The 26,143-nt window shown below is 39.0% G+C and overlaps 3 protein-coding genes across 4 annotated transcripts in view; 2 read left to right on the forward strand and 1 right to left on the reverse strand.

Annotated features, from left to right (window-relative positions):
• Positions 1 to 18,282, forward strand: part of LOC103672896 (zinc finger protein 675-like) — a 52,187-nt gene extending 33,905 nt beyond the window's left edge. For both annotated transcript variants that reach the window (XM_008701601.2, XM_040632920.1), the window contains exon 5: positions 10,596 to 18,282. In XM_008701601.2, coding sequence (XP_008699823.2) covers positions 10,596 to 12,406 — 1,811 coding nt within the window. In that variant the 3' untranslated portion in view covers positions 12,407 to 18,282. The remainder of the gene's footprint in view (positions 1 to 10,595) is intronic.
• Positions 1 to 26,143, reverse strand: part of LOC103657337 (zinc finger protein 91-like) — a 686,132-nt gene that overhangs the window by 101,765 nt on the left and 558,224 nt on the right. The window lies entirely within an intron of this gene.
• LOC103672894 (zinc finger protein 675-like) overlaps positions 1 to 26,143 on the forward strand; it is a 93,970-nt gene that overhangs the window by 8,907 nt on the left and 58,920 nt on the right. The window lies entirely within an intron of this gene.

Below are 26,143 nucleotides of genomic sequence, written 5' to 3' on the forward strand. Positions count from 1 at the left end.
AGTTGTAGTTCCTGTTGGTCCCTGTTGGGGGGGGGGGCACTGTTCTGACCTTGGGAAGGTGCATTGTGATCAGCCTGAAATTGCTCCTCTTACCCTTCTAATGTTGTCCTTCTTGACTCTGTGGTCCAGGGGGTGTTTCAACCTCAACCCTGAGTCCTGAGAGTTGCCCAGTGATGTCCTATGTGAATAGTTGCTAGTTGACCTTATTATGAGAAGTACTGAAGTGGGGGGGCGCCTGGGTAACTCAGGTGCTTAAACATCTGCCTTCATCTCAGGCCATGGTCCTGAGGTCCTGCGGTCCAACCCCAAGTTGGACTCTCTGCTCAGTGGGGAGTCTGTTTTTCCCTCTGCCCCTCCCCCTCTGTGCTCTCACTTGTACTCTCTCTCTCTGAAGTAAATAAATGAAATCTTTTTTTTTTTTTAAAGAAAAGTATTGAAGTGGGAACTAGGTATTCCTTCCTTCCTTCCTTCCTTCCTTCCTTCCTTCCTTCCTTCCTTTTGGAGAGGGAGAGGGAGTCACAATCAGGCTCTCTGCCCAGCTTGGTGCAGGATGTGGGAGTCAGATGTGAGGCTCTGTCTCACAACTGTGAGATCATGATGTCAGCTGAAGACTAGAGTCAGACACTTACCTGATTGAGACACCCACTGGACCTTATTTCACCATGTTGATGATATCAGCCGTCTGTGATGATTATTTTAATATCTCATGAGCAAAAAATAAATGTTTCCCTGTGTTTGTGTGTATTTTTATATATATATGTGTATAAATATGCACACATACTAACACAGATTGTTTTTCTTCACTTATATTGAAATGGCGTATATTTAGGTATTGAAAACACTGTAAATAACAGTGACAAACTCCTTTAGTGTTAAAGATTATTCTAAATGATAATTATATTGCTATGCTGGTTGTTTGGTTATCACTACATGGGTTGTGTTTTTGTTTCTTTCTTTGTTTTTGTTTTTTGTTTTTGTTTTTTTGTTTTTCCAATTCTTTCCTTCTGTTTTCGTTATAGCTCTAGGAAAACTCCAATGGGATGTATTCAAGCAAAGTTTGGCATTACCAGGAACATTTGGTTTATTTATGTTTAATATTACAGTGGAGATAATGGGGTTTGGATTTACCAAGTTTTTTGTTTTTCCTTACACCCTACTTTTTTTTATTATTTGTTCTTATGTTTTCCTGAGTAGATTTTATTAAAATAACTACTTTTCATTCTATTTCTGTGAATTGTGTACCACATTGTTTTAACTAGAAATTAAAACATGCTTAAAAAATGCTTTTTAAATCTAGTCACAGTGTGAAATTACATCCTAGTTTTAATTTCAACTTGTCAACATATACATTATGATATTTCTCTAATTACCTACATCTATTTTTTTGATGAAAAAAATTTTTTAAAGATTTTATTTATTTAATAGAGAGAGAGTGAGAGAGAGACAGCCAGCGAGAGAAGGAACACAAGCAGGGGGAGTGGGAGAGGAAGAAGCAGGCTCATAGCGGAGGAGCCTGATGTGGGGCCCGATCCCATAACGCCAGGATCACGCCTGGAGCCGAAGGCAGACGCTTAATGACTGAGCCACCCACGTGCCCCTTTTTGATGAAATTTTTTAAAAAGTAAAGTCACATGTGGAGATCATAAGTAAACAGCTCAGTGTAATTTCACAAACTGATCACATCTGAATAAGCTGCTGAGATCAAGACACAGAATAATGTTTGTCCTCTAAAATTTCCCTTGAGCTCCTCAGTAACTTCCCCAAAGTTCAGCTCTCTTTTAACATGTAAGGCAAGAGATTGCTGTCCTCATTTTTGTACTTTATGTAAATGTAATCAGGCAGCAGGAACTCTTTTATTATTATTTTTTAAAGATTTTATTTATCTGAGAGAGAGAGAGAGAGAGCACAAGAAGGGGAAGTGGGAGAGGGAGAAGCAGGCTCCCCATTGAGCAGGGAGCCCGATTCGAGAGTCGATCCCAGGACTCCAGGTCATGACCTAAGCAGGCAGAAGCTTAACCACTGAGCCTCCCAGGCACCCCAGGAACTCTTATATTTGGCTTTTTTTTCTTTCCAACTGTTCTTTGTGAATTTATCTGTATTTACTGCATGTTATTGTGCATCATTCATTAGAATGGAAGGTTCCAGTTCCATTGTGAATGTCAACTGAGTGCATCATTCTACTGCTATTGGACAGGTGGATGGTTCTCAGTGTAGGACTATCATGAATAGTACTGGCGTGTAAAATTTATAATTTGTCTTTTATTAAGTATTTATTAATACTCCTTAATACACTTGTCCTTGGCTATAATGTGGGAGCGAATTGTTAGTAAATATGTTTAAATATGTCATGCTTTAATAAATACTCCAAACACTTTGTAAAGTATTTGTACAAATTTTCACACCCACCAGAGTGTATTGGATTTCTGGCCTACCACATACTTTCCAAAACGTGGTAGTTTATGTCATTTTCATGGTAACCTTTTTTCTTCTTCTTCTTCTTTTTTTTTTTCTTTTTTAAGATTTTATTTATTCTTTAGAGAGAGAGAGAGAGAGAATGGGTGGGGGAAGGGGCAGAGGGAGAAGCAGACTCCACATTCAGTGGGGAGCCCCACGCAGAACTCGATCCCAGGACCCCTGGGATCATAACCTGAACCGAAGGCAGACGCTTAACCAACTGAGCCACCCTGGTACCCCATCACAGTAGCCTTCTGGTTGGTTTGTGATGTTACCAAGTCTTGGTTCTATTTCCTTTTTTGTTTTTGTTTGTCAGTTCCTGTTAGTATGGAGTTGGGCATCAAACTTTGGATAATCTCGTTTTCAAAGTGTTTAATGGTCATTGTGCCCATTTTATCACTGTTGTGATATATTTTTCTTCAATCTTTGTAGTTTTGTATATATGGTGAGAATAAGTCCTTTGTCTTCTCTCTGTATCTCTACTTCGTTCTCTTGAGCTTGCGATGCAGAGAAGTTCTTCATTTCAGTGTAATCCAGTTTGTTAGTTCACCCTTCAGGGTTAGTGATCTTTATCGCTTTTGGAAATCTCTCCTTATACCAAGACCACAGAGATCGAATCCTTTTGTGCTTTTCTAAAAACATCATTATCTTTACAGTTTTGATCAGAAATCTTTTAGAAATGAATGTGTTGTGTGGTTTGTGTAGTGACTGAGGTTTCCTATTCATTTTCTTTTTTCCCATCAAATTTGATAACAAATTGAAATATATTTTGAAAAAGTTGTATTGTGTTTTCTTTTAATTTGCTTACCAAAGTCATTTCTTGACATTGATAAATATCACCTCAGTCTTGGAGCAGACTTCTCCTCTGACTTCTTTCCATCTTTTCCTGCCTCTAGTGATGTTTACAATCTCACAGGGCTGTACACTCAATGTCAGTTGTTTTTTTTTTTTTAAAGATTTTATTTATTTATTTGACAGAGATAGAGACAGCCAGCGAGAGAGGGAACACAAGCAGGGGGAGTGGGAGAGGAAGAAGCAGGCTCATAGCAGAGGAGCCTGATGTGGGGTTCGATCCCATAACGCCGGGATCATGCCCTGAGCTGAAGGCAGACGCTTAACCGCTGTGCCACCCAGGCGCCCCTCAATGTCAGTTTTGATGTCAAAAACCTTCCATGGGCCTCTTTGCACAGATGAATTATTCCTATATTCCCATAGCAAAATGGCTTCAAGTGGCTTGTCAATTGAGCATTCGTCTTCTCATACATGTAGAGAAAATCTTGGCAAACCGATAGCTCTTTTACCATTATTTCTCTCTTTAGTTCACTGGGTGTAGGTTAAGTTCTACAGATTTTATTGCCAGACATGTGAGTATGTATAACTCATTGGTCATTGACTGTAAAGAATTCCCATCAACCATGACAGCTTTTGGGTGAAAAGATTTCTGCCATGGTTTTGGGTGGATACTTCTTTTGTATGTTTACAAAGTGGCCAGGGGTGTGTCCAGTGTGGTACAGTGTGGGTCTTGGGTGTCTTCCAGATTATTAATAGCTAATAATAATATTAGCCCTATGGATGATTGTTGGAAGGAGCTTAAAGTAAAAGCTTCCAGATACAAGAGTTTTTAATTTTCTGCTGTATGTCACTTCCAAATGAGCAGTAAAATATAAAGGGAAGTGTATTTTAGATACTGTTCTGCATATTAGAACCAAATCATTCATTTGCTGTGTACAGTATTGTTACTATTCTTGAAATCATGTTGTGAGCTCATGATCTGGACTAGTGGTTCCATGATTTTCATCCAGTACAGACACAAGCAGTGTGTCAGGTGCATTCATAGGATCAGTGTTCTTCACCTACATTCAGGGCTACCCACACTATTTTTGTCCCTGCGACCACTTCCGTTTCATTTTACACAATCTCATACGTCTTTTAGGTCTATGTTGGTCTTCTTAATACTCCTTGTTGATTATTGGTGAACACCTTTGCTGTACTCCTCTGCCCTAATTCCTATGTGTTTTCCAGTTCTCATCCCTTTTATTGTAATAAGCCATGATTCCACTGTATCTAGGACCTGCTTTGCCTGGGTAAGGAGTACAGAATACTCTCGTGTAAATTGTATTGTATGTTTTTGTACAGTTTCATTCTTTCTTTACCCATCTCTCTTAGAAGGATCACTATGGAAATTTAAGGTAGTCCCTAATGGGTATTGCGATTTCTTCACCTGGTTGAATGCATGGCCACAGGGACATTGCAGAAGGGAACGCGAGAGCTCATCCCATTCTTCTGCAATGTATCCTGCTGATCATAGCCTTGAAAAATGTTTCCTGGTGTAACTTGAATACCTTTTATCCTGGATGCTTTGTAAGATTAATGAGTGTTTCATGAGGTGGGTGTACACATGGGAAAATTAGGCAGTAGCCAAGCCAGGATCAAACTGAGTGGGGGATGCTGTTGGGACATGATTTTCTATGGGTTTCAGTTTTTACAGGTGTTATGGATAGAAGCATTGAAAGTTTTTATTCTAATTGTTTTTCCATTGATGTTTGTATATAAAAAGGCTTTGGAATATAGAGATACTATCTTGCTCATGGGTAGAGGACAGATTTGTTTACTGCACAGGAAAATGGAGAGGTCTCCTTCCAGTGGCAAAGGTGCGGGCAGATATATTGGTTGTTCCTTTAATATATTGTGGTTTCCTACGCTCCGAGTCTCCTAGATGTGACACAAACCCACTGCGTGTGCAGCATCTACGTGTATGAATTGTGGTTGGGGGGCTGGTAAGTGAATTAGTGTGAGCAAGAAGATTATGGTGATTGCTGTGTCATGAGCCATAAGATCCTTGGACTTTGATCCAGGATCTCTTCTGCCAGCACTGGAAAATTGTTAGAAGCCAATTTGTCTCACCTATGGAATGGTGTAATCTTGGAATTTTTATAGTTTTCAAGATTATCCATGGACTTTATTCAAAACAAAATAGATATTCATGAGTCTGTTTCTGGTTTTGTTTATTTTGTTGGTTAGATTGTACATACAAGTGAAATCATGTAGTGGGTTTTTTTTTTTTTTTTTTTTTTTTTACTTATTTCACATAGCATGATATCTTCTAGGTCTATCCACATTGTCATAAATGGCAAGAAACAACCAAAAAAGCAGAAACAGACCCATAAATACAGTTAACAACCTGCTGGTTGCCAGAGTGCAATGGAGAGGGGCAATGGGCAACATGGGTAAAGGGGATGGGAAGTGCAGACTTCCAGTTATGGGATGAATGGGTCATGATGATAAAAGACACAGCATAAGGAATATGTTCAGCGGCATTATTATAGCGTTGTACGGTGACAGACTGTAGCTCACTTGCGGTGAGCGTAGTAGGACCTATAGAGTTGTCAGATCACTGTGTTGTACATCGGAACCAGCGTAACAGTCTGTGTCAGTTAAGCTTTAATAGAAAACAGAATTGCAAAGATATGCATATACCTATTTAGGTTCAACTGCGTTCTTTAGAACTTGCATGTAAAGAAAGCTAACCTATTGAAGCTGATCCTACGTATTCATAATAGGATGTAGACTTAGGAAAGCAAATTTATCTGTAACACAATGGAGATAAGGCTAAATTGCCGGAGAAAGGAGAAGATATGGGAGGGAAGAGAGAGTTACTAGCAGGGTGGAGAAGTGAATAGAAGGACATAGAAGAGTCTGGAGTCCTCACTGGCTGAGCAGCCCAGGAGGTACATGGAAGAGCAGTCATTTCTGTGAGAGCTTAAAGAGTTCTCCCCGCAGTGTGCTGTGTCTCTCATCTTTTAACCATGCACGTGTATGTGATAATGGCCAAATATCTCACAGAGGCTTTTCTGTACAAGTGGATTCTTTTGAGGATACTGGAAATTGCAACTGATTTTATTTCCTGTGCTCAGTTCAGGCAAAGTCAGTTTTTAGGGGGAAGCCTGACATGTAAACAGAAGAGACCCTGTAGTATGAAGCACTGAGGATTAGTAAAGTGTAGGNNAACCGTGATATTTTTAAAATCTGTGTAATCTGTGGGATCCAAGCTAAGAAATTAGCATTGTACCAGAAGCAGATTGCACCTGTGTTGTCAACACAGGAGCTATGTCCACGAATATGTTTGGCATGGTGACTTGAAGAAGGAGAAATAAAAAGAGGTCCAGAGAAGAGTGGCTGATGAAGTTCACCATGCAGGAGTGACGTTAGCTTGAATGCAAAGTGAAGGGAGGGAAGGACTCCAGGCTCCCCTGTTTTATCCTCTTCCCTGTGTTTAGGAACCCTTTTAAGCCGTTCATCCTCTGATGCAGGCCTGGAATTTTGTCTGGAGCATATTCTCAAGTTTGACTGCCCAGATGCAGCAGTGTGCTTCAGAGTATAGAAGTCGTTTTTGGTTTTGTTTTGTTTTTAAAAATACACTTAGTGCCCTTGACTGAACTTAAGCTGGTTTCCACACATCCTTGATTCAGTCTCCTGGTTCCCGTGATGAGGTATGCCTCTTCTATTTTTCCACCGCCTAGAAAGGAATTAATTTTTATCATTCTTTGGTTAAACCTGAGAGCTAAATGAGGTAAGGGAGCCGTAGATTCAGCCCTGGCCTTAAATGAACTTTGTTCCTCTTCAACTTGACTAGATCAGTAATGTTTATACACAGGTCCCTTGCTATGGACACTCTCAGGAAAGAACAGAAGACCATTATTCTTGAGAGACAAAAATTGGACAGACGTTGGTCAGCGTGAGGACTAGGACTTGAATCTAAACTCGCAGTGCATCTGTGTTGCAGTGGAGAAATCACACAGTGTTTCAGGAACCCTGGAGGACATTCTGAAGTGAGGGAAGGGCACCTAGAGGAGACGAGAGTCCCCAGTTCTTGTGTATCAGTTCAGCTCTCCTGTCAGGGTCTCTGGACCAAGCCTTTGTGATTCAGCGGCTCAGAGTGCAAAGAAGAGCCTCTGAAAGCCAGTGATCACACGTGAAGACAAAGCTTAAATCCATTCTGCAGAGTACAGCGTGTGCATGGTATCTGTGGCTTGATATTGGAAAGAAAGGGAAGTTTTCATGTTTAACATTGAGATTATGATTTACTTGCTATCCCGGATGTTTATTTCACAGTCGTTATCATGTGTCTGTTGAAGAATGTTAGGCACCGTCACCAGTGTGACCCATTAGAGATTCGTGTACTTCATGTCCTCTGGGCTCTCTGCTGGATCCCTCTACTCTAAGGTTAATAGTTTTTCTCATTTGTTATTATGCACTTTGGGCCGATTTACTGAAAGATGTGCATAAGTCATCTTATTTAATCAGGAAACTCCCTTCTGTTTCACGTTGTAGTCTGCTTTGAAAATGAAGACGCTGTCCTGTGTTGGCTGGAGATAACGTTGTTTGAAGTGGAGATTGGCCCTACACATTTCCATTCTATTCCACACTCATGTCAGAGACATAGCATTTCTTACCACTTACCTGTTGCTCTAGAGAAAGAAAACATGCATCATAAATGTTCTTCTGCCTTAAAATTGTAAAATATAACAGCAGTATATGGTGGTCTATATAGTGGTCTGTGTGTTTGTCTTGGAGTGATTCAACTTCAGACAATCTGGGTAAAACTCAGGCTCTACTATTACTGAAGTTTTGCCAAGGTATTTTTTTTGAAAAAGGAAGAACAATTCTACTCCTCTCATAGGTTAGTGTGGATTCATGGGTGAATTTATGAAAAAGTGTTAGAATGTGATGTAGTGGGTAGTAAATGTTCAAGAAGAATTGTTTTGTTCTTGGTATTAGAAGTTGTAATTTCCACAATATTCTTTATGTTCAAGGTCATCCATTTCTTTTCTTTTCTTTTTATTTTTGGAATTTAAAAGTGTGGCACTTGAACTAAGATACTGGCATCACTTGCAAGCTCGTGAGAAATATGGAAATTCAGATCCCACCCAGAAATCCAAATCAGAATATAAGTTTTGACAGGATCTTCACTTCATTGTCATACACATTAACACTGGATAGGGACAGGTCTAGCTCACCTCTACTATTTTGTTAGTGATCCCTGTATTTATGTCTGTGGTGCATTATTTTGATAACTATGGCTTTGAAATATGTTTTATTTTTATTTATTTATTTTTAAAGATTTTATTTATTTATTCGACAGAGATAGAGACAGCCAGCGAGAGAGGGAACACAAGCAGGGGGAGTGGGAGAGGAAGAAGCAGGCTCATAGCGGAGGATCCTGATGTGGGGCTCGATCCCATAACGCCAGGATCACGCCCTGAGCCGAAGGCAGACGCTCAACCGCTGTGCCACCCAGGCGCCCCTGTAGTATGTTTTAAATCAAGGAGTGTAGTACCCTTCAGTTTCAAAATTATTCTGGGGGTGTTATCCTGTAACATACACATGCATGTTATAGGGGTTTTGATCTTTCTGCCAAAAAAAAAAAAAAATGGCATTGGAATTTTGATAGAGATTTTCAGTGTTAGTTTTGATTCTGATCTCAGTTTTATTTATGTCTTGATTTTTCTTTATTTCCTTCCTATACTAATTTCATGTTTATGTTTCTTCTTTTTCTAGCTCCTTGTGTAATGTTTCGTTGTTTATTTGAACTTTTTTTTTTCTTGACTGAAGCATTTATAGCATTAAAAAAATAAAAAATGGAAAGTCTAGTGGGGAAAATTGGCAGAAATAAACAATACAAGTGATGACCAAACAATAAAATAGCATGAAGATAAAAATAGGCATTCTTTAGGGCTGTCTACAGATCATGTCATCTGTGAGCAGAGATAGCTTTTTCTTTTTGAATTGGATTCCTTTTATGTATTTTTTTCGTGCCTGGTTGTTCTGACTAGAACATCCAGTACTATGTTGAATGGAAGTGCTGAAGTCACTCCATTACCTTGTTTCTGGTCATATAGGAAAAGCATTCAGTCTTTTACTATTGAATGTGTTAGATTTCAGCTTTCAATATGTATATGGTCTGTATTATGCTGAGGTGGTTTCCTTCTCTTCCTCCTCTTGAGTGTTTTTAAACATGAATCTGTGTCCGATATACTCATATTCTTGTTCTGCATCAATTAATAGAACATGTCATGTTTGACCTTCAATTTTGTTAATGCATACTGTTAAATTTATAGTTTTCCGTATGTTAAAAGTCTCTGAATTCCAGGAAGAATTCTCACTTAATTATGTTGTAAAATAGTGAAATGTGCTTTTGATTCAGTTTGCTTTATTTTATTGTGGACCTAGTTTAACTATTCCTTGTAGGTAGTAGTTTGTAGTCTTCTTTTTGTAGTGTCTTCCTTTGGCTTTGATAACCTGGTAAAGCAAGTGTCACAGAGATTGTTTGATAGTTTCCTTTCTCTTCACTCCTTGGGATGTTGGAGATTTGAAGTACTTTCTCTTTAAATATTTGTTTGAATTATCCAGAGAATTTATCTGGAACAGGACTTTTATTTGTTGGGAGGTTTTTTTTTTTTTTTTAATTATTATTACTTTTTCAGTCTACAACTTAGTGGTAGGTTTATTTGATATTTGTATTTATTATTATTATTTCTCCATAGTGGATTCAGGTAGGTTATACACTTTTTGAGATTTACACAAATTTTTTTGATATCTATTTTTGGACATATAATTATCCATCATCACCTCTTAAGATTGTTTTTTGTTTCTATGGTATCAGTTATATTGTGTCTCCTTTCACTTCTTTACGTCTGATTTTACTTAGTCTTCTCTCTTCCATTCTTTATTTAGTTAAAAGTATATCGATTTTGTGATCTTTTCTGGAAATCCAACCTTCCTATTGTTGATGTTTTCCTGTTTTTGCTATCCTATTTTGTTGATTTCTATTTTAAGTTTAAATTTGCTTCCTTCTGCTACTTTTGGGATCAAATGGCACTTTTCCTGATTTTTGAGGTATAGGATCATGATGTGTGCTTCAGCATGACAATACGACAGATCTCTGTGATAGGCTATGTGGTCTGTACATTGTCTGCAAGTGTATGTCTCCCTGGAGGAATGAAGTCCTGATGATTCTTTCTCAGCCATATTGCTGAAGTTCTGTGATTGATTTTAATTTTGCATATTAGAAGCTTTCATTATATTCATCTGAGAATAGTAAGTGGAATGATTTTACTTTTCTCTTATTCGATATCTTTCAGCTGTATCTTCACATGGCACCCAGAGTTTCCTGCCAAAGCTGTGCATAGAAGCTTCTTTCCAAAACGTGGCAGTGGGTAGATATAATCATAGTGCCCTTGGGAATTTACACTTAATGATAGACTGGAAAAATGATGGGGAGAGTGAAGAGCATCAAAGATATCATGAAGGACATATCCAAACTGAGACAACTGTCCATAGTATGAATCTCACTGCCCAAAATGGTGAAGGATATAAAACACTTTGGAAAACATCCCTTCTTAAGTCTGCTACTTCTGAAAAGCAGTGTGTTTCTATATACAAGGGCTCAAATCAAATGGTGAAACATACACATTTGGAGAACGGAAATTTGGAAAATCTGGAAAGTTGCCTAGTCCGTGCTGAAAATAATTATTTGAACCATTTTGAAAGTAGGATTGGATTGACCTTTGAGTCAAATATTTCTGGAAATCAGAGATTTAAAAATGAAGAACAAAGTGCTAAGTGGGATCCATTTGAGAGGTCCTTCACCGAGAAGTCGACCCTACAAGATGATCAGAGGATTTTCAGTGAAAATAGAATTGCTCATGGCAGTGAATCTGAGAACCAATTTAACAAGGGTTCAAATGTTAATAAATGTCTGAGGACTCATTTTCCAGAGAACCATTATGAATGTGATAAATGTGTGGAAGTCTTTTATCAAAGCTCCAACCTGATTATACACAAGAGTATCCCTATGGGAGAGAATCCTTATAAATATAATGAATGTGGGAAACCTGTTAACCAGTCCTCCCATGGTGGTGATAATCAGAGCATTCACATGGAAAAAAACACATACAGATGTAATAAACCTGGGAACATGTTGAGTCAAGCATCAGGACTAAACATACATAACACAGTCGCTACTGGACAGAAAACTTACATTTGTGAGGAATGTGGTAAAGCCTTTGACTGGCACTCAGCACTGTCTCAACATCAGCCAACGCATACTGGAGAGAAACCTTACAAATGTGAAGAATGTAGCAAGGTCTTTATCCACCACACACACCTTATTCAACATGACAAAATTCATCCTGGAGAGAAACCTTACCAGTGTGAAGAATGTGGCAAGGCCTTTAACCAGCACTCAATGCTTACTCGACATCAAAGAATTCATACTGGAGAGAAACCTTACCAATGTGAAGAATGTGGCAAGGCCTTTAACCAGCACTCAAACCTTATTCAACATCACAGAATTCATACTGGAGAGAAACCTTACCAGTGTAAGGAATGTGGCCAGGCCTTTAACCATCACTCAAGCCTTACTCAACATCACAGAATTCACAGTGGTGAAAAACCTTACATATGTAAAGAATGTGGCCAGTCCTTTAACCAGCACTCAAACCTTACTCGACATCACAGAATTCATAGTGGAGAGAAACCTTACATATGTAAGGAATGTGGCCAGGCCTTTAACCAGCACTCAAAGCTTACTGAACACCTCAGAATTCATACTGGAGAGAAACCTTACATATGTAAAGAATGTGGCCAGGCCTTTAATCGGCACTCACACCTGACTCGACATCACAGAATTCATAGTGGAGAGAAACCTTACCAGTGTAAAGAATGTGGTAAGGCCTTTAACCAGCAATCAAAGCTTACTGAACATCACAGAATTCATACTGGAGAGAAGCCTTACATATGTAAAGAATGTGGCCAGGCCTTTAACCGGCACTCACACCTGACTCGACATCACAGAATTCATAGTGGAGAGAAACCTTACATATGTAAAGAATGTGGTGACACCTTTATCCAGCACTCACACCTGACTCGACATCACAGAATTCATACTTGAAGGAATCCTAACCAAAATAAATGTGTCGAGGCCTTTAAGCAATGCTAAAGTCTTAACTTCTGATCAGAGAATGTATACTGGAGAAGATTTTGCAAACGTAATGAATTTGGCAAGCTGGAAGTCCAGCTTCACTGGACATCAGCGAATTCATATTGGAAAAAAACTTAGAAATGTAAAGAATATGGTAAAACTTTTAGGATTGCTCAACCCTTACTCAGCATCTCAGAATTCATACTGAGGAGAAGCATTACAAAGGTAAAAGAATGTGTTAAGCCTCTATCTGGAACTCCCAACTTACTCAACATCATAATTCTCATACAGAATAAAAGCTAAAATACAGAGAAATTTGCAGTGCCTTTAACTGGAATTCAATCCTTAATTTCCAGAATGCACACAAGATTCAAACCCTACAAACTTAACAAATGAGGAAAGACCTTCATTTTAAATATACATTTTAGCAAACACCCGTGAGTGCATAAAGGAACTTGAAAAATGTAAATATTTAGGAATGAGTGTAACTGAACATCAAATGTCAATAAATGTCACAGAAACCAAGTAGAAAACTACGTCAGTCAATCTATTCAGACATTACATCAGAATACTCATGATAAGGAATAATAACAAAGTTAAACTGTTAGAAAATGTCTATCCTATTATGCTTCAAAAGATTAAGTGGATAGATTTTTGCATAGTTCTAATTAATTTCAATAGGTGTTTTTTTTTTTTTTACATTGACCCTATCTGATATTTGTGTCTAGCAAATATTAATGTGTCTCTACTCTTAAAGTCACTTCGGAAAATACATTTATTTTTAGTGTGTGAAATTATGTGACTGACTGTTGCTTCATCAGAGCTAAGAGATCTCTCCTTCATTAGGTGGGACTCGTGGATATCTAATTGTCCATGGAAGATGAAGGACAACATAATATACAATATATGAAGAAAATCTGAATGGAGATACTGTTTATGGTTATAACAGTAATGACAGTTGTCATGAAAAAGGTGTTCAGAACATCATTCTTCTCCATTTATTAAAACTGAAGAACTTCCTGAATATTATAAATAAAATATTTTACCAACTGGTATTAGAGGAAAAAGAGGTAGCAATCCAGTAAAATACTGATGTGGCCTCATGATAGCAATAGTTAGAAGTAGAGAATATTAGTGGATGTGGTTGAAAGGAAGAAATCCTCACAGGTATCATAGAGAGGGTAGCTGACTCTCTCCCGCCACAGCATACATCCACATTTGTTGAGAATGACCTCACACCTGAAAATTATTGGAACCATTACTCCCACATCATTATATCAGTGCTTGAATGCTTTTTAACACTTAAATTCTGTATTTTGAGCAAGGATTATAGAGGGGATTGAAATGCATAACTTAGTCTATTGTGAACTTAATATATTTTAATTAATAAAACATAATGGTTTTTATCATGTTAACATGGATATGTAATGAAGTGTTATCCAACTACCAATGTTAACCTATCTCGTTTTATATAAGGTTGTAGGTAACTGGTATCTATCACCTATTTGGCAACAGAGTGGAAATATATCTAGTAATCCATTTTCTCAGTGGCCTTAATGTTTAGATAATGTGTGATGGTTTTTCCCTTAGTTTATCTGTTGTATCATTTTCTCCTGTTAGGGACTAGTGGGATAATATAATGGATATATTATAGATTGTATATGGGTCTTATTGATCGACTAACTGAAGTACTCCATGACAGTGCTATTCAGCATAGATTTTGTGTAGGCAGGAGTTTTGCAGGGGACTTTAAGTGACAGAAGAGAATCTTCCTAGTGCATTCCCTACGTAACAAGCTGCAGAGTGAGAAGTTAATGTACCTTCTGATACAACATTCCCGTTCCACCCTTGTGAGCAGCCATTTCTCCTGTCTCCCATTACTTTCCCCTTATGTGTCCTTTAGAGAAGATTCCCACCAAACTTACTAAAACCTGTTTTAGTTTGAAAGGCTATCTGGACTTTTCCCAGGGATCCTAAAGGAATCCTCCATGGCCCCTAATAAAGTTATGTGTCCCACTTCATACATGTGGGTGTTGTTCTCATGTTTCTGTAAAGTAAACATACACTTATAACAGTGGTTGGTGTGTAATAGATACCCCGTAAGTTAGAGAAATACAGTCCAGTAGAGTCATATTGTAGCCCCAATTAAGAGATGGAAAGTACAGAGGATGAAGAATTGGCATGAATTCTGCATGTGGAGAGAGGACACCTTTCCTGGGTTGCACAACTGACTCCCTGGATTTAAAAAAATAACTTCTACTTGTTTATTTTCCTGGTTATCTCCAAATCTCCATTTCTATTTATCCCCAGTTTTATTTCCACCTATCTAAGCATCTCAAACGTTCATCTTTACCTGTGTTATGAGAGTGTCCTCACTGACCTTTTAATTACAATTAGAACAAGTAAGGCCAATGGGTATCAATTCAGACATTTAACCCTGGGATGTGGGATATGAATGTAAGCAAAACACGATGATGGCACCATCCTTAGAAAGTTAAGTCCTATTAAAAGAAAATGTGAAGAGCTCTTTTTATAGTGGGTAGGGAACTCAACGTGACTCCCTTTAGTCACTCAAAAGGCACAGGCAGCTCTTGGTGGTGTCATCTGATGAATACTTGTAATGGAATAAAGGAATTGGCAAGTGTGGTGGGTTTCTGAGAAGTAGGAAGTCCTATTTGATCTTTACGATTTAATTGAATTCCTGTGTGTTAGTGAGGACCAGATGCTGTTGTGATGACTGTGTTTGCCCAGGCCTAGATCGGTGGCGGTGGGTGGAGGAAAGGTGTTTGATGATGCAGTCATTCAGTGCCTAGCTTCAGAATGTCACATGGCAGAGTAGATGTTGGAGACGAAGAAGCCTTCTGGACAGAGGCATAGGCAAGATCAGCAAAGTGTGTGCTGTGGTTGCACAAAGTGCTAGTATCCCAGGTATATGACCCCAACATAGGTTAGATCACTGTAGGTGGGTGACCTTTCATGGAAGCTGCTGCACTGCTGGGTGGGACCGTCCTCCCTTTACTGAGTGCCGTGATGAGTACAGTCCCAGGCTCTGGTGCTGTCTGTGCCATGGATTTGTTGGAGGAGCGATTCAGCAGTTGGTGGCAGTGAGCATTTCTGCTTCAAGCAGTCAGTCCCAAGTGTTCATTGACTGATAAATGAATAAAGAAGATGTGGTATATATATAGAATGGACTATTACTCAGCTTTAAAAAGGAACGAAATCTTGCCATTTGCAAGGACATGGATGGAGCTAGAGTATTATGCTGACTGAAGTCAGAGAAGGGCTAATACCATGTGATGTCACTCCTGTGGAATATAGGAAACAAGCAAAGGAGAAAAAAAAGCAGACAAGCAAATCAGGAAATAGACTCTTAAGTATAGAGAAGAAACTGATGGTTATCAGAGTGGAGATGGATTGGGGGATGAGTTAAATAAGTGATGGAAGTGAAGACGTGCATTTGTTGTGTCGAGCACTGGGTGTTGTATGGAATTGTTCAATCACTATTGTACATCTGAAACGAATATGACAGTGCATGTTAACTCACTGGAATTTAAATAAAACCTTTAAAAAATATTTTGGTTTTTACAGATTTAAGAAATTTTGTCCCTTAAGTTACCTGACTTGCAGCAGTCACACAAAATATACCTTTGTGAACAAACTGGAACATTGAGCTTTTCTCCCTGATTCCTCCAGAAGTCAGAGAGTCTCAGTAACTATTTTTATGTTTTAATGCCTCTATATATGTTTGTATAATTTCATTAAGAATCTGTTCTCACGATGACAAGACACAAGCAGAAACACTGGTTATATAACCGTGGCTTTGACTGGACTGTCATAGCTGAGAAAGAGCTGCATAGGCTCAGATATGACAAGACAGCTATAGGGAACTGTTGACTTTATAGAGCAAATAAGGCCCCCTTGGAAATATCAGCCGGATACCTTGTTTACAGAATTCCCAGCAGCTTTACCACGTGAGCAAGGAAGATTACTTCCTAGCAGGTGCAGAAACCTCAGGATGTTTAGGGAACTTCATGAAGAGAGGAATTCCCTGAAATCTGTAGTTGCCGTACCTGAAGTCTGGTGGCGAGTATATGGCATATGGGCTCTGACCTGGAGATGCTATTAAAAGTTCAGTTTAGAGATTCCTCATGAAAAGTTCCTGAAAAACTTTTTAAAGTATCTATAGCTCAACCTCCATTCTACCTTGAGTTATATAAATAATCAGGCCAAGTGTTTTTTTTCTTAGACTTATTTTGTAATCAAATTAATGTTAATTTGGCTATCTTGGGTAAAATGCACATGATTATACGGTAAAAATGTTTCAATAACATTTTGTAGATAATTAGATTTTAATAGTATTCATCATTAACTGGACTGCATCCTGATTTCTTCTAATGTTCACCAATGCGTGGCTCCAAGTCCCCAAACATTTTCATTTTTCTCTCACCTTTCTACTTGGAATCATATGAGAACAAAATTGACATTCTTCCTGAAGCTCTGTGAACTTAGTCTAAATGGCTTGTTGTAAAGAAATTGTCACAGTAGCTCATGCATCGACAGTCAGTGGTGTGGCTTTATGGGCCACTGAAAAGATTACCAAAGGCATTTAAACTATAAACCAGGACAATCTGTTAGGTTTCCCTGCCTGCCCTCACTCTATCTGAAGGTCTAACAGCTAGAAGTCTGCCCAACTGGCTTCCCTTAGAAGTCAGAACCTACCTTAACATTTGATCTAATCATTAACCGTAGTTCTTTTGTTTTCATATAAATGCCTTATTTAATAACACTACTTCAACTACAGGGCTACCTTTGAAAATACACCTGTATCATTGCCTCTTGAAATGAGTTTGACTAAACTGACCTGTTGCCAGGGTAAAATGCTAGATCAGTGACACGAGGTAATCTACCAGATCAACTTGTGATATGTGAAACTCCCAAGGTTCAGATGGGGGAACTGAAGGAGCAGAACAGCCTCTCTATCGACCCACCTCCCCCTGGAAAGTGCCACTTTGGATAATTGAAGTTGAAGGTACTTGAGAACCTGCAGGTTCCAGAGAACATTCTACCCCTCCCCTGCCATTAACAACCCAGAAGAATCTAAATTGGGGGGGGGGGTCTTTCCAGAATATGAGAGATTAACAGTGACAAAGTTGATTTCTGAACCAAATGTAAGGTAAGACAAATATCCAATTACCAAATATGTGTTCTTCTTATCACCCTGTGAAGTGTTTTCCTTTCGTGCGAAGCTCCTGACCCCCACCCCTTTTTCCTCATTTCAGGATAATATTTGAACCTCCTCTTCCCTGACAGTCTTTGGAACTTCCACCTCTCTGTGGATTTCCTGTACATACACCTATTAAATTTTATTTTCTCCTGTTGATCTGTCTCATGTGAATTTGATTCTTAGTCCAGCTAGAAAGACCTTTGAGGGGACAAGAATTCTTGTTCTCTGACAGGGAATTTAACTTTAATGCCTCATTTCCTGGCATCCTATTTAAGTTATAAAAAGGTGGTGTAGGCAAAGGAAGTACTTGCACAGGAGTTGATATTTTTGAGCTCAGGTTTTGGCCCTATTTCAGAAGGTCCTTTATTTGTTTCCTGCTTGGATACTATATTAATGTTTCCTTGAAAAGCTAAGTAGAGATGTGGGGGGGGGGTGCAGTCGGTTAAGCATCTTAAGTCTTGGTTTTGGCTCAGGTCATGATCTCAGGGTCATGAGGTGGAGCCCTGGTGTCAGGCTGAGTGATGAATCTTTGCAAGAGTCTCTCCCTTGTCCTCTGCCTCCCCCAACCCCGTGTTCTCTCTTTCTCTAAAATAAAGAAATAAATCTTCAAAAAAAAAAAAAAGGCTTCTAAATAGCAGTCAAAATGTGTATCCCTCTCAATTTGTGGAGTTTAATAGATGGTTCGCTTGAAGAGGATGCGTAAGTACACAAATTGAGTATCTGAGGGATCCTCGTTTAGACCACTTGAGCATTAAAATCCTTTGTATATTTTTCTGTGTATTTAGATACTTGCAAATAGGTAATCCATGTGTATTAGACATGAGTCCCACCAGATTGTGCGAAGGTGGTTCTCCATCCCCTTTTTCCAATTGTGCCGGTTTATTTTCTCTGCTGGTTGGTTGACATGCCCAGCACTACCTCAGGGGCTTTAGCTGTGAATGAATGTGCTCATTACAGTGATCTTGGTCCTTCAGGTGTCACCCTGGAGATGGTGGGTTGATTTTGTGTCTTGCTTTTCTCTGGAGTTAGCCTGGCTAAATTCAAAGTGCTCAGCGTGCTAAGTGGCTGATTCTTCTATGCTTCCCCTAATGGAGCATCTAAATTATTTGCATCGTAAATGGGAATCCCTGTGGGATGGCTGCTGGGTGCAGAAGTTGACTCTGCCAGGCTCTACTGAGAGGAACTAATATCTTTTGTCTTTGGATTCATTCAGAATCTCATCTACAGAATGTGTCAAGCATTTACATTGGTCACATTGTGAAGAATTTTAAATTTCTATGAGGCAGATGCATCTGGGCCACAGACTTGTGATCTGTGCTTCTCCTGACTCTTAAAGTGCATTGTGGCCGTGGGGTGTTACAAGAGAATGTCATTTTCCGGGGCACCTGGGTGGCTCAGTCGGTAAAGGATCTGCCTTCGGTTCAGGTCATGATCCTGGGGTCCTGGGATCTGGCCTGCATTGGGCTCCCTGCTCAGGGGGAGTAGGCTTCTGGCCCCTACTGACTTCCAAACTGGATCACTATTGTAAGTTATCTATGCCAGTACCTCCGAAAGTAAGCCCTGGGATCCATATTTGAGTTGTGTTTTTATTTTTTATTTTTTAAATTTTTTTTAAAGATTATTTATTTATTTGAGAGAGGAGAGTGAGCAAGAGAGAACAAGGGGGGGGGGAGAAGCAGGCTCCCCACTGAGTTGGGAGCCCACTCAGGGCTGGATCCCAGTGTCCGGGATCATGACCTAAGCTAAGGCAGATGCTTACCTGACTGAGCCACCCAGGCGCCCCGATTTGTATTTTTAAATCACCAAGAATGAGTAATTTGATGGTGTATAACTGGAAATGCCAAGGGCTTTCTTTAATGACTGAGCAAAATGTCTACACTTTCATTTATTGTGACCTGTTTTCACTATATGTGCTTTGTTTATATCTAATATTTTATTGATGTGAAAATCAAATTGTGTGATAAATACCTCTCTGGATTTAAGCAGATTTGAAATTGCTATGTTACATAGAATTCAGCCTTTCAGGGGCACCTGGGTGGCTCAGTTTAAGTGCCTGCCTTGGGCTCAGGTCATGGTCCCAGGGTCCTGGGATCGAGTCCTGCATCAGGCTCCTTGCTCAGTGGGAAGCCTGCTTCTCCCTCTCCTGTGCCCCCTGCTTGTGCGCTCACTCTGTCAAATAAATAAATAAATAAAATCTTAAAAAAAAAAAAAAGAATTCAGCCTTTCATTACCTTATTGTTAGAATAAGGTGAATTTAAACAATTCTGTTGTCATAAACTCTACAAAAAATAGAAGTGGTGTGATTTTGTGGCCTCAGGTGGAACTGGAAAAAACAGAAAAGAAAACTTAGAGACCCGTGAGGCCGTGTTAGCAGATGTCCTTGATAACTTCTGGTGCCGCTTCATCTTACGCCCTGGAGGTGTATTCCATCTGAAAACGCTTTGAATCAGAAAAATATCTTCCTTCCTTATCTGAGAGGTTTTATGAGGTGTATCCCCTAATTATATCTGTAGGGTAGTGCTGAGTACTCGTAAGCTAGTGGGGTCACATTCCTATGTCTTGAGCGTAGGCTACATGTCCCGTGTCCGGTACCGCTGTGCCTGGGGATATATGACCTGTAGTGTGCATTCTTTCATCTGAACTGATGAGATCAATGCTGGCTTCGTTAGATCAACTTTGTGTGCATTCTGTCAGGGAGCTTGGATTTCTGTCCCTTTTAAGGTCCTTCTAGCTGGACTAAGAATCCAATTAAAATGAAACAGATTAACAAGAAAGATCGACTTAAATTTCGTAAGTATAAGGAACCCTCACAGGCATGGAAATCCCAAAGGCAGTCAGGCAAAATGAGGTATTTATGTCTTCCTGAACTAAGGAAGAGGAGTGGGGTCATTTCTCATGCACTTCACAAGGCAATAGGAAGAGTAGATGTTTGGTAGTTAGGTGTTTGTCATGTCACAGGTGGGTCACTCCGATAAAATTTGTCACTACTAATAACCCAAGTTGTGTGAAAGACCCCCAGTTTAGATCCTTCTGCAAAGTTAAGGGAGGGTAAAACGTTTCTCCTAAGCCAGGGTATCAATTACCTTTAGCCCAAAAGAATGTGCGTGCTGAGGTGTCCATCTTGGGGACAGCCTACTCTTGGTCCCTACGGAACATAGCGTTAAACATTGCTGCATACGTCTCTGTATGTAGACCTGTGTGTCGTGTTACATAAACTCAGTCAGATAACCTTGGTTAAGACTTCGTTTCTTCCATTTCCTGGACGTTTGGCCAAATACTCTCAGAAAAAGTATGTTTGGTCTCATAAATTATTTGTTGCTCTCTTTTTTTGTTTGTTTGCCTTAACTTACAATACTATCTGGTTTCTAGTAAACGTTTAAAAAGGATTGTTGTCATTCTTTGTGTTCTAGTAGCACATATAATTGCCATAAAAACATCCCATTCAAACTCACCAAATAAGAGCATTTGGGGAAACCATTTTCTAGAATCCTACAGTGTTTTCTCTTCTCTATTGAGGACAATAGTGGGTTGAAAATTAAGGAATCCAGCAAAACTCATACTTCTGTTTTTAAAATAAATGAGTCTTGTTATACTAAGTGACACCTGTTCACCTTTTTTGGAGCCAAGGGAGAGCCCTGGGATGTGAAGAGAAAGGAGCCTTACTTACATCCAGGTAGGTGGGAATGAGTAAAACGTGACCCAGGGGAGGTGCAGTGGTCCCGGGGGAGACCACACCTGAATATGTGATTTGGGAAGTGCTACTTGAAATAATTATCTTAAAATATATGTGAATTGTGGTATACTTTATACCTAAATGTTTGTTTTACGTGGCAGGGACACTCAGCATATTTTACAACAATCGTGGTCTTCATATGTTTGTTTGTGATGTTGCTTCTAAAGGATGAATTACAGCCTTGGCATTCTTTGTAAAAGTGGGACTATCTCTTAACAAATTTTCTAATGTCATTTAAAAGCTCATCCATAAAATTTGATTAGAACATTTTATGATTGACTGTAATGAATTTTCTGAGCACAATTTATGCCACATAACACATGCTAATACTTCAGATGCTTGCTTTTCTTGAGTGCCTGGTCTCAGTTTAAAACTGTTGTTATATGGGAGAACCCCTTTTATAATAGCATGTCTATGTTTCATTCAGAAGTATTACAGTTAACATTTCTCTTATTGTTTTGCATTCAATAAAAAGCTTCATTTTTATTGATAGTTTCTACAGCATTAGTGACTTGTGCTTTTGTTCTTTATGTGTGTTTTATAGTTTTGGATAACAACTTTCAACTTAGGAGTTCAAAGACAGTGTAGGGTTTAATTGAAATAGGAATCAGCCATATGTCAAATGCCAATAAAATTATGTGTGTATTTGTTTGTATAAATATTACCCGTGTATTGTTGGTTCATGACTTACCTCGTTTGTTTCTTTTCTTGGTTAGTTGTCAGTGGTTGTTTTATACTGTGTGTTTATCCTGGGTAAGTTGTCATATGGAATTAACGTCATCATCTATTTGTGGATGAATTCATCTTCTCTTGAGAGAAACACCTTTTTGAATTAAAGGTAATTTAAAAAAATTTAAATCTCTTTCAATTTTAGGTGTCGTAATTTATTCTTAATTGTGGTCAAAAGTATATGCCATGAAATTTACCGTTTTAACTGTTTTCAACTAAAGTGTTAAGTGTGTTGACATTATTGGAATACCAATTTCTGGAATTTCCTCATCCCGCAAAACTAAAACTTAATACCTGTTAAGTACCCACTTCCACACTTGTTTCTAAGACCCTGGCACCCTCTCTTTCTCTCCTTCTCTCTTCCCTCCTTCCTTCTTCATGACGTTCACGACATTAGGTTTAATCACTTAAATGAAATCATAGCGTATATGTTTCTGCGACTCATTCATTTCACTTAACGGAACATCATCACATTTTATAAAGTGACAATATGTGTCTCTTTTCAAGGCTGAATATTATTCTAGTGAATACATATGCTCCATTTTCTTTATGCATTCACAGAGACTGCTGTTGCTTTCATTTGTTGTTGGCTTTTCTGAATGCTGCTGCTGCTGTGAATCTCCCTGTGCAAGTATCTCTTGCAGATCCCACTTTGAATTGCTTTGGTTAGATACTGTCAACTGCGATGGCTGATCACACGGGAAACTGCTTTGCAACTCTTTGAGGAACGTCCGTTCTGTGTTCCCTAGTGATTATTTCCTATGCATTTCCTCTGGCAGCGCATAAAGGTTCCAGTCTCTTCTCATCCTTTCCAGCACGTGTGTTTTTTGTTCATGTTGAATAGTGGGATCTGAGCAGGTGAGAGGTGATGACTCACTCTTTGATTTGTATTTTTCTAATCAATAGTGAGGTTGAGCATCTTCCCTATGTCTTGTCCATTTATATATCTTCCTTCGATTGTGCCCCCTGAAAATTTTGTTCATGATTAGAAAAATCATGCTAGTTGCTGTTTGGTTGTTATTGCAAAAGTTGTTTCTCTGTTCTAGATGTTAAAGCCTTCTACTCTAGAAGCTCGCAAAAAAATTCCTTGCATTTTTCAGGTCGCCTTTTCACTCCACTGTTTCCTTAGAACTACTTTCTCTGGGGGCGCCTGGGTGGCTCAGTCTGTTACGCGTCTGACTTAGGCTCAGGTCATGATCTCAGGGTCCTTAAATTGAGCCGAGCCCTGCATCCAGCTATGCGCTCAGCAGGCCCAGCAGGAGACTTGCTTCTCCCTCTCCCTCTGCCCCTTCCCCCGCTCATGCCCTCCTTCTCTCCTCTCTTTCTCTCTCAAATATATAAAATCTTGAAAAAAAAATAATGATTTTTTCTGATTTCAGTATGTTTGGATATATTGTTTCATTTCATTACTCTCAAGGTATTTACTGGTTATTTTCTTTAATTTCGTTTTGACCCATTGATTGTTCAAGAGCATGTTGTTTAATTTCCAAATATTTGTGGCATTTCCAGTTCCTATCTGCTATTCAGTCTTTTATTCCGTGGTGATCAAAAATGATACTTATGATATTAATCTTGTTACATTTGTTAAGACTTGCTCTGTAGACAGTTTGTCTCTACTAGAGAACATTATGTGATTGAGAAGGTTGTGTATTCCGCTCTTGCTTGGTGGAGTGGTCTTTATATGTGCATCATATGTTATTGACTGTAATCTTGTTCAAGTGCTCTCCCTCCTGGACTTGAGTGTGGTCTTCTGTCCAATTAAATCAAGGTATGAAGCTCTGCTACTGTAAGGATGCTGGTGATTTCTTGCTTCAGTTCTGTCTTTTGTGCTTCACATATATGGGATCTTTGTTGTTAGGTGCCCACGTAATTGTTATAGTATCTGGGTAATTTCATTTCCTTATGTCTATATAACCTTCTCCTGTCCTGAAACTCCATGAACTTAATATGCATTTGTATGCTATTCGTATAGCGCCCTGTGCCCTCTTCTGGTTTCCATTTGCATGAAATGTCCTTATACATACTTCTACCTCCATCTTATGCGTGTCCTTAGATCTCTTGGAGACAGGAGGTTGTTGCATCTGGTGTTTTACTCATTCAGCCAGTTTATGCCTTTTGATGGGGGAAGTTTAATCTACTTACCATCAGAGTAATGACGAAAGGGAAGTGCTGCTGCTGTTTTTTCATGGTTTTCTGTACTTCTTAGACTATTTTATCCTACTTTCCCTCCCAGTGCGCTTCATTATATTTATTTGATGTTTGTAGTGACATGCTTTGATGCGATTTTCATTTCCTTTTTATGTCTTCTGTGGTTTTTTTTTTTTTTAATTTATTTATTCGACAGAGATAGAGACAGCCAGGGAGAGAGGGAACACAAGCAGGGGGAGTGGGAGAGGAAGAAGCAGGCTCATAGCGGAGGAGCCTGATGTGGGGCTCGATCCCACAACGCCGGGATCACGCCCTGAGCCGAAGGCAGACGCTTAACCGCTGTGCCACCCAGGTGCCCCTCTGTGGTTTTTTTTTTTTATTTCCAGTTACCATGGGGATTACTTAAAACCTCTCAAAGCTGTAACAAACCATTTTAACCTAATATTGTCAAGAGCATACAAAACTCTACTACTCATCATGTCTATCCCTGTACCCACTGTAGGTCACTGACAACCCTATATTTAATAATTCTGTATTCTCTGTTTTGTGTTCTATAATTTAGATATGTCATTGTTACTCTTTCATTCTTTTTTTTTTCTTTTTAAGAAAGAGAGAGAGAGAATGTGTGAGTGATGGGAGGGGCAGATGGAGAGGGAGAGAGAGAATCTTAAGTATGCTGCACGCCCAGCTCGGAGCCCAGCACAGGGCTTGATCTCACAATCCTGAGGTCTGGACCTGAGCCAGAATCAACCAGGCACCCCTATGTTTTTATTCTTTAAAATAATTCGTTCAGTAAGAAAATAGCAATCTGTGCTACCTCATTACAATAGTCTAGGTTTCCATATTTGTGTAACATTGACATTTACCAGAGAGCTTTATATTTTCATATGGTTTTAGTTACTATTTAGAATCTTTCTATTTTAACCAGAAAGACTTTCTTCAGTGTTGCTTGTAGGACAGGTCTAAAGGTACACCTCTAGGGTATTTGACTTGGGCATGTCTTCATTTCTTCATTTTTGAAGGACATTTACGCCAAATACAGTGTTTTTGGTTGATATTTTCTTGATCTTTCAGTACTTGAAGATACTATCCCTTGCATTTCTTTTTGTAAGTTCTGAAAAACCATTAATATCCTTAGAGGAGCTCTGTTACACAAGAGGAATTAGTTTTGTCATGCTGTTTCAAAGCTTTCTGTTCACTTGGGATTTTTGATGAATTAATGATCATGTGTCAGTGTGTTCATGTCTTGACAGCTACCCTACGTAGAATTCACTGAGCTTCCTGAACATGTCTCTTTTTTTCCACAATTATGGAAGTAGAAGCCATTTGTTCTTCATGTAAGCTCTCTGCCCCCTTTCACTCTCCTCTCCTTCGGGGGTCCCCTTAATGTGTACATTGGTCTACTTGTTGGTGTCCCGTAAGTCCCTTAGACCCTGTCCTTTTCCACAAGTTTTTTGCCCTCCTCACTGGGTAATTTAAAATGAGTAATCTGTAAGTCGTCTAAGTCTTTCTTCTGCTTGATCAAGTCAGGTGCTGACCCTTTAGTGCACTTTTAAAATTCGGTTTGTACTTTTCAGCTCCTCATTTCTGTTTCGTTGTTTTTTAAGCTTCCTGTCTCTTTGGACTTTCATTTTGGTCGTGCGTACTTTACTGGATATCATTTAGTTACCTGGTTTCTACTCTTCCTTCATGAGCACTTTTATGATAGTTTGAATCCTCTGTCAGGGGGTTTCTAGTCCTTTATTAATTTAGGGCCAGTTTTGGGGGGTTTCTTTTGTTCTTTGAATTGGAACACATTTTTCTGTTCCTTTGTATGCCTTGTGATCTTTCGGCGATGTTTGGAAATTTAAAAACCACCCTGGACCGAGGATTT

This window comes from Ursus maritimus, unplaced genomic scaffold (genome assembly GCF_017311325.1).
Source record: "Ursus maritimus isolate PB19 unplaced genomic scaffold, ASM1731132v1 scaffold_19, whole genome shotgun sequence".
In the NCBI taxonomy this organism is placed as follows: Eukaryota; Metazoa; Chordata; class Mammalia; order Carnivora; family Ursidae; genus Ursus; species Ursus maritimus.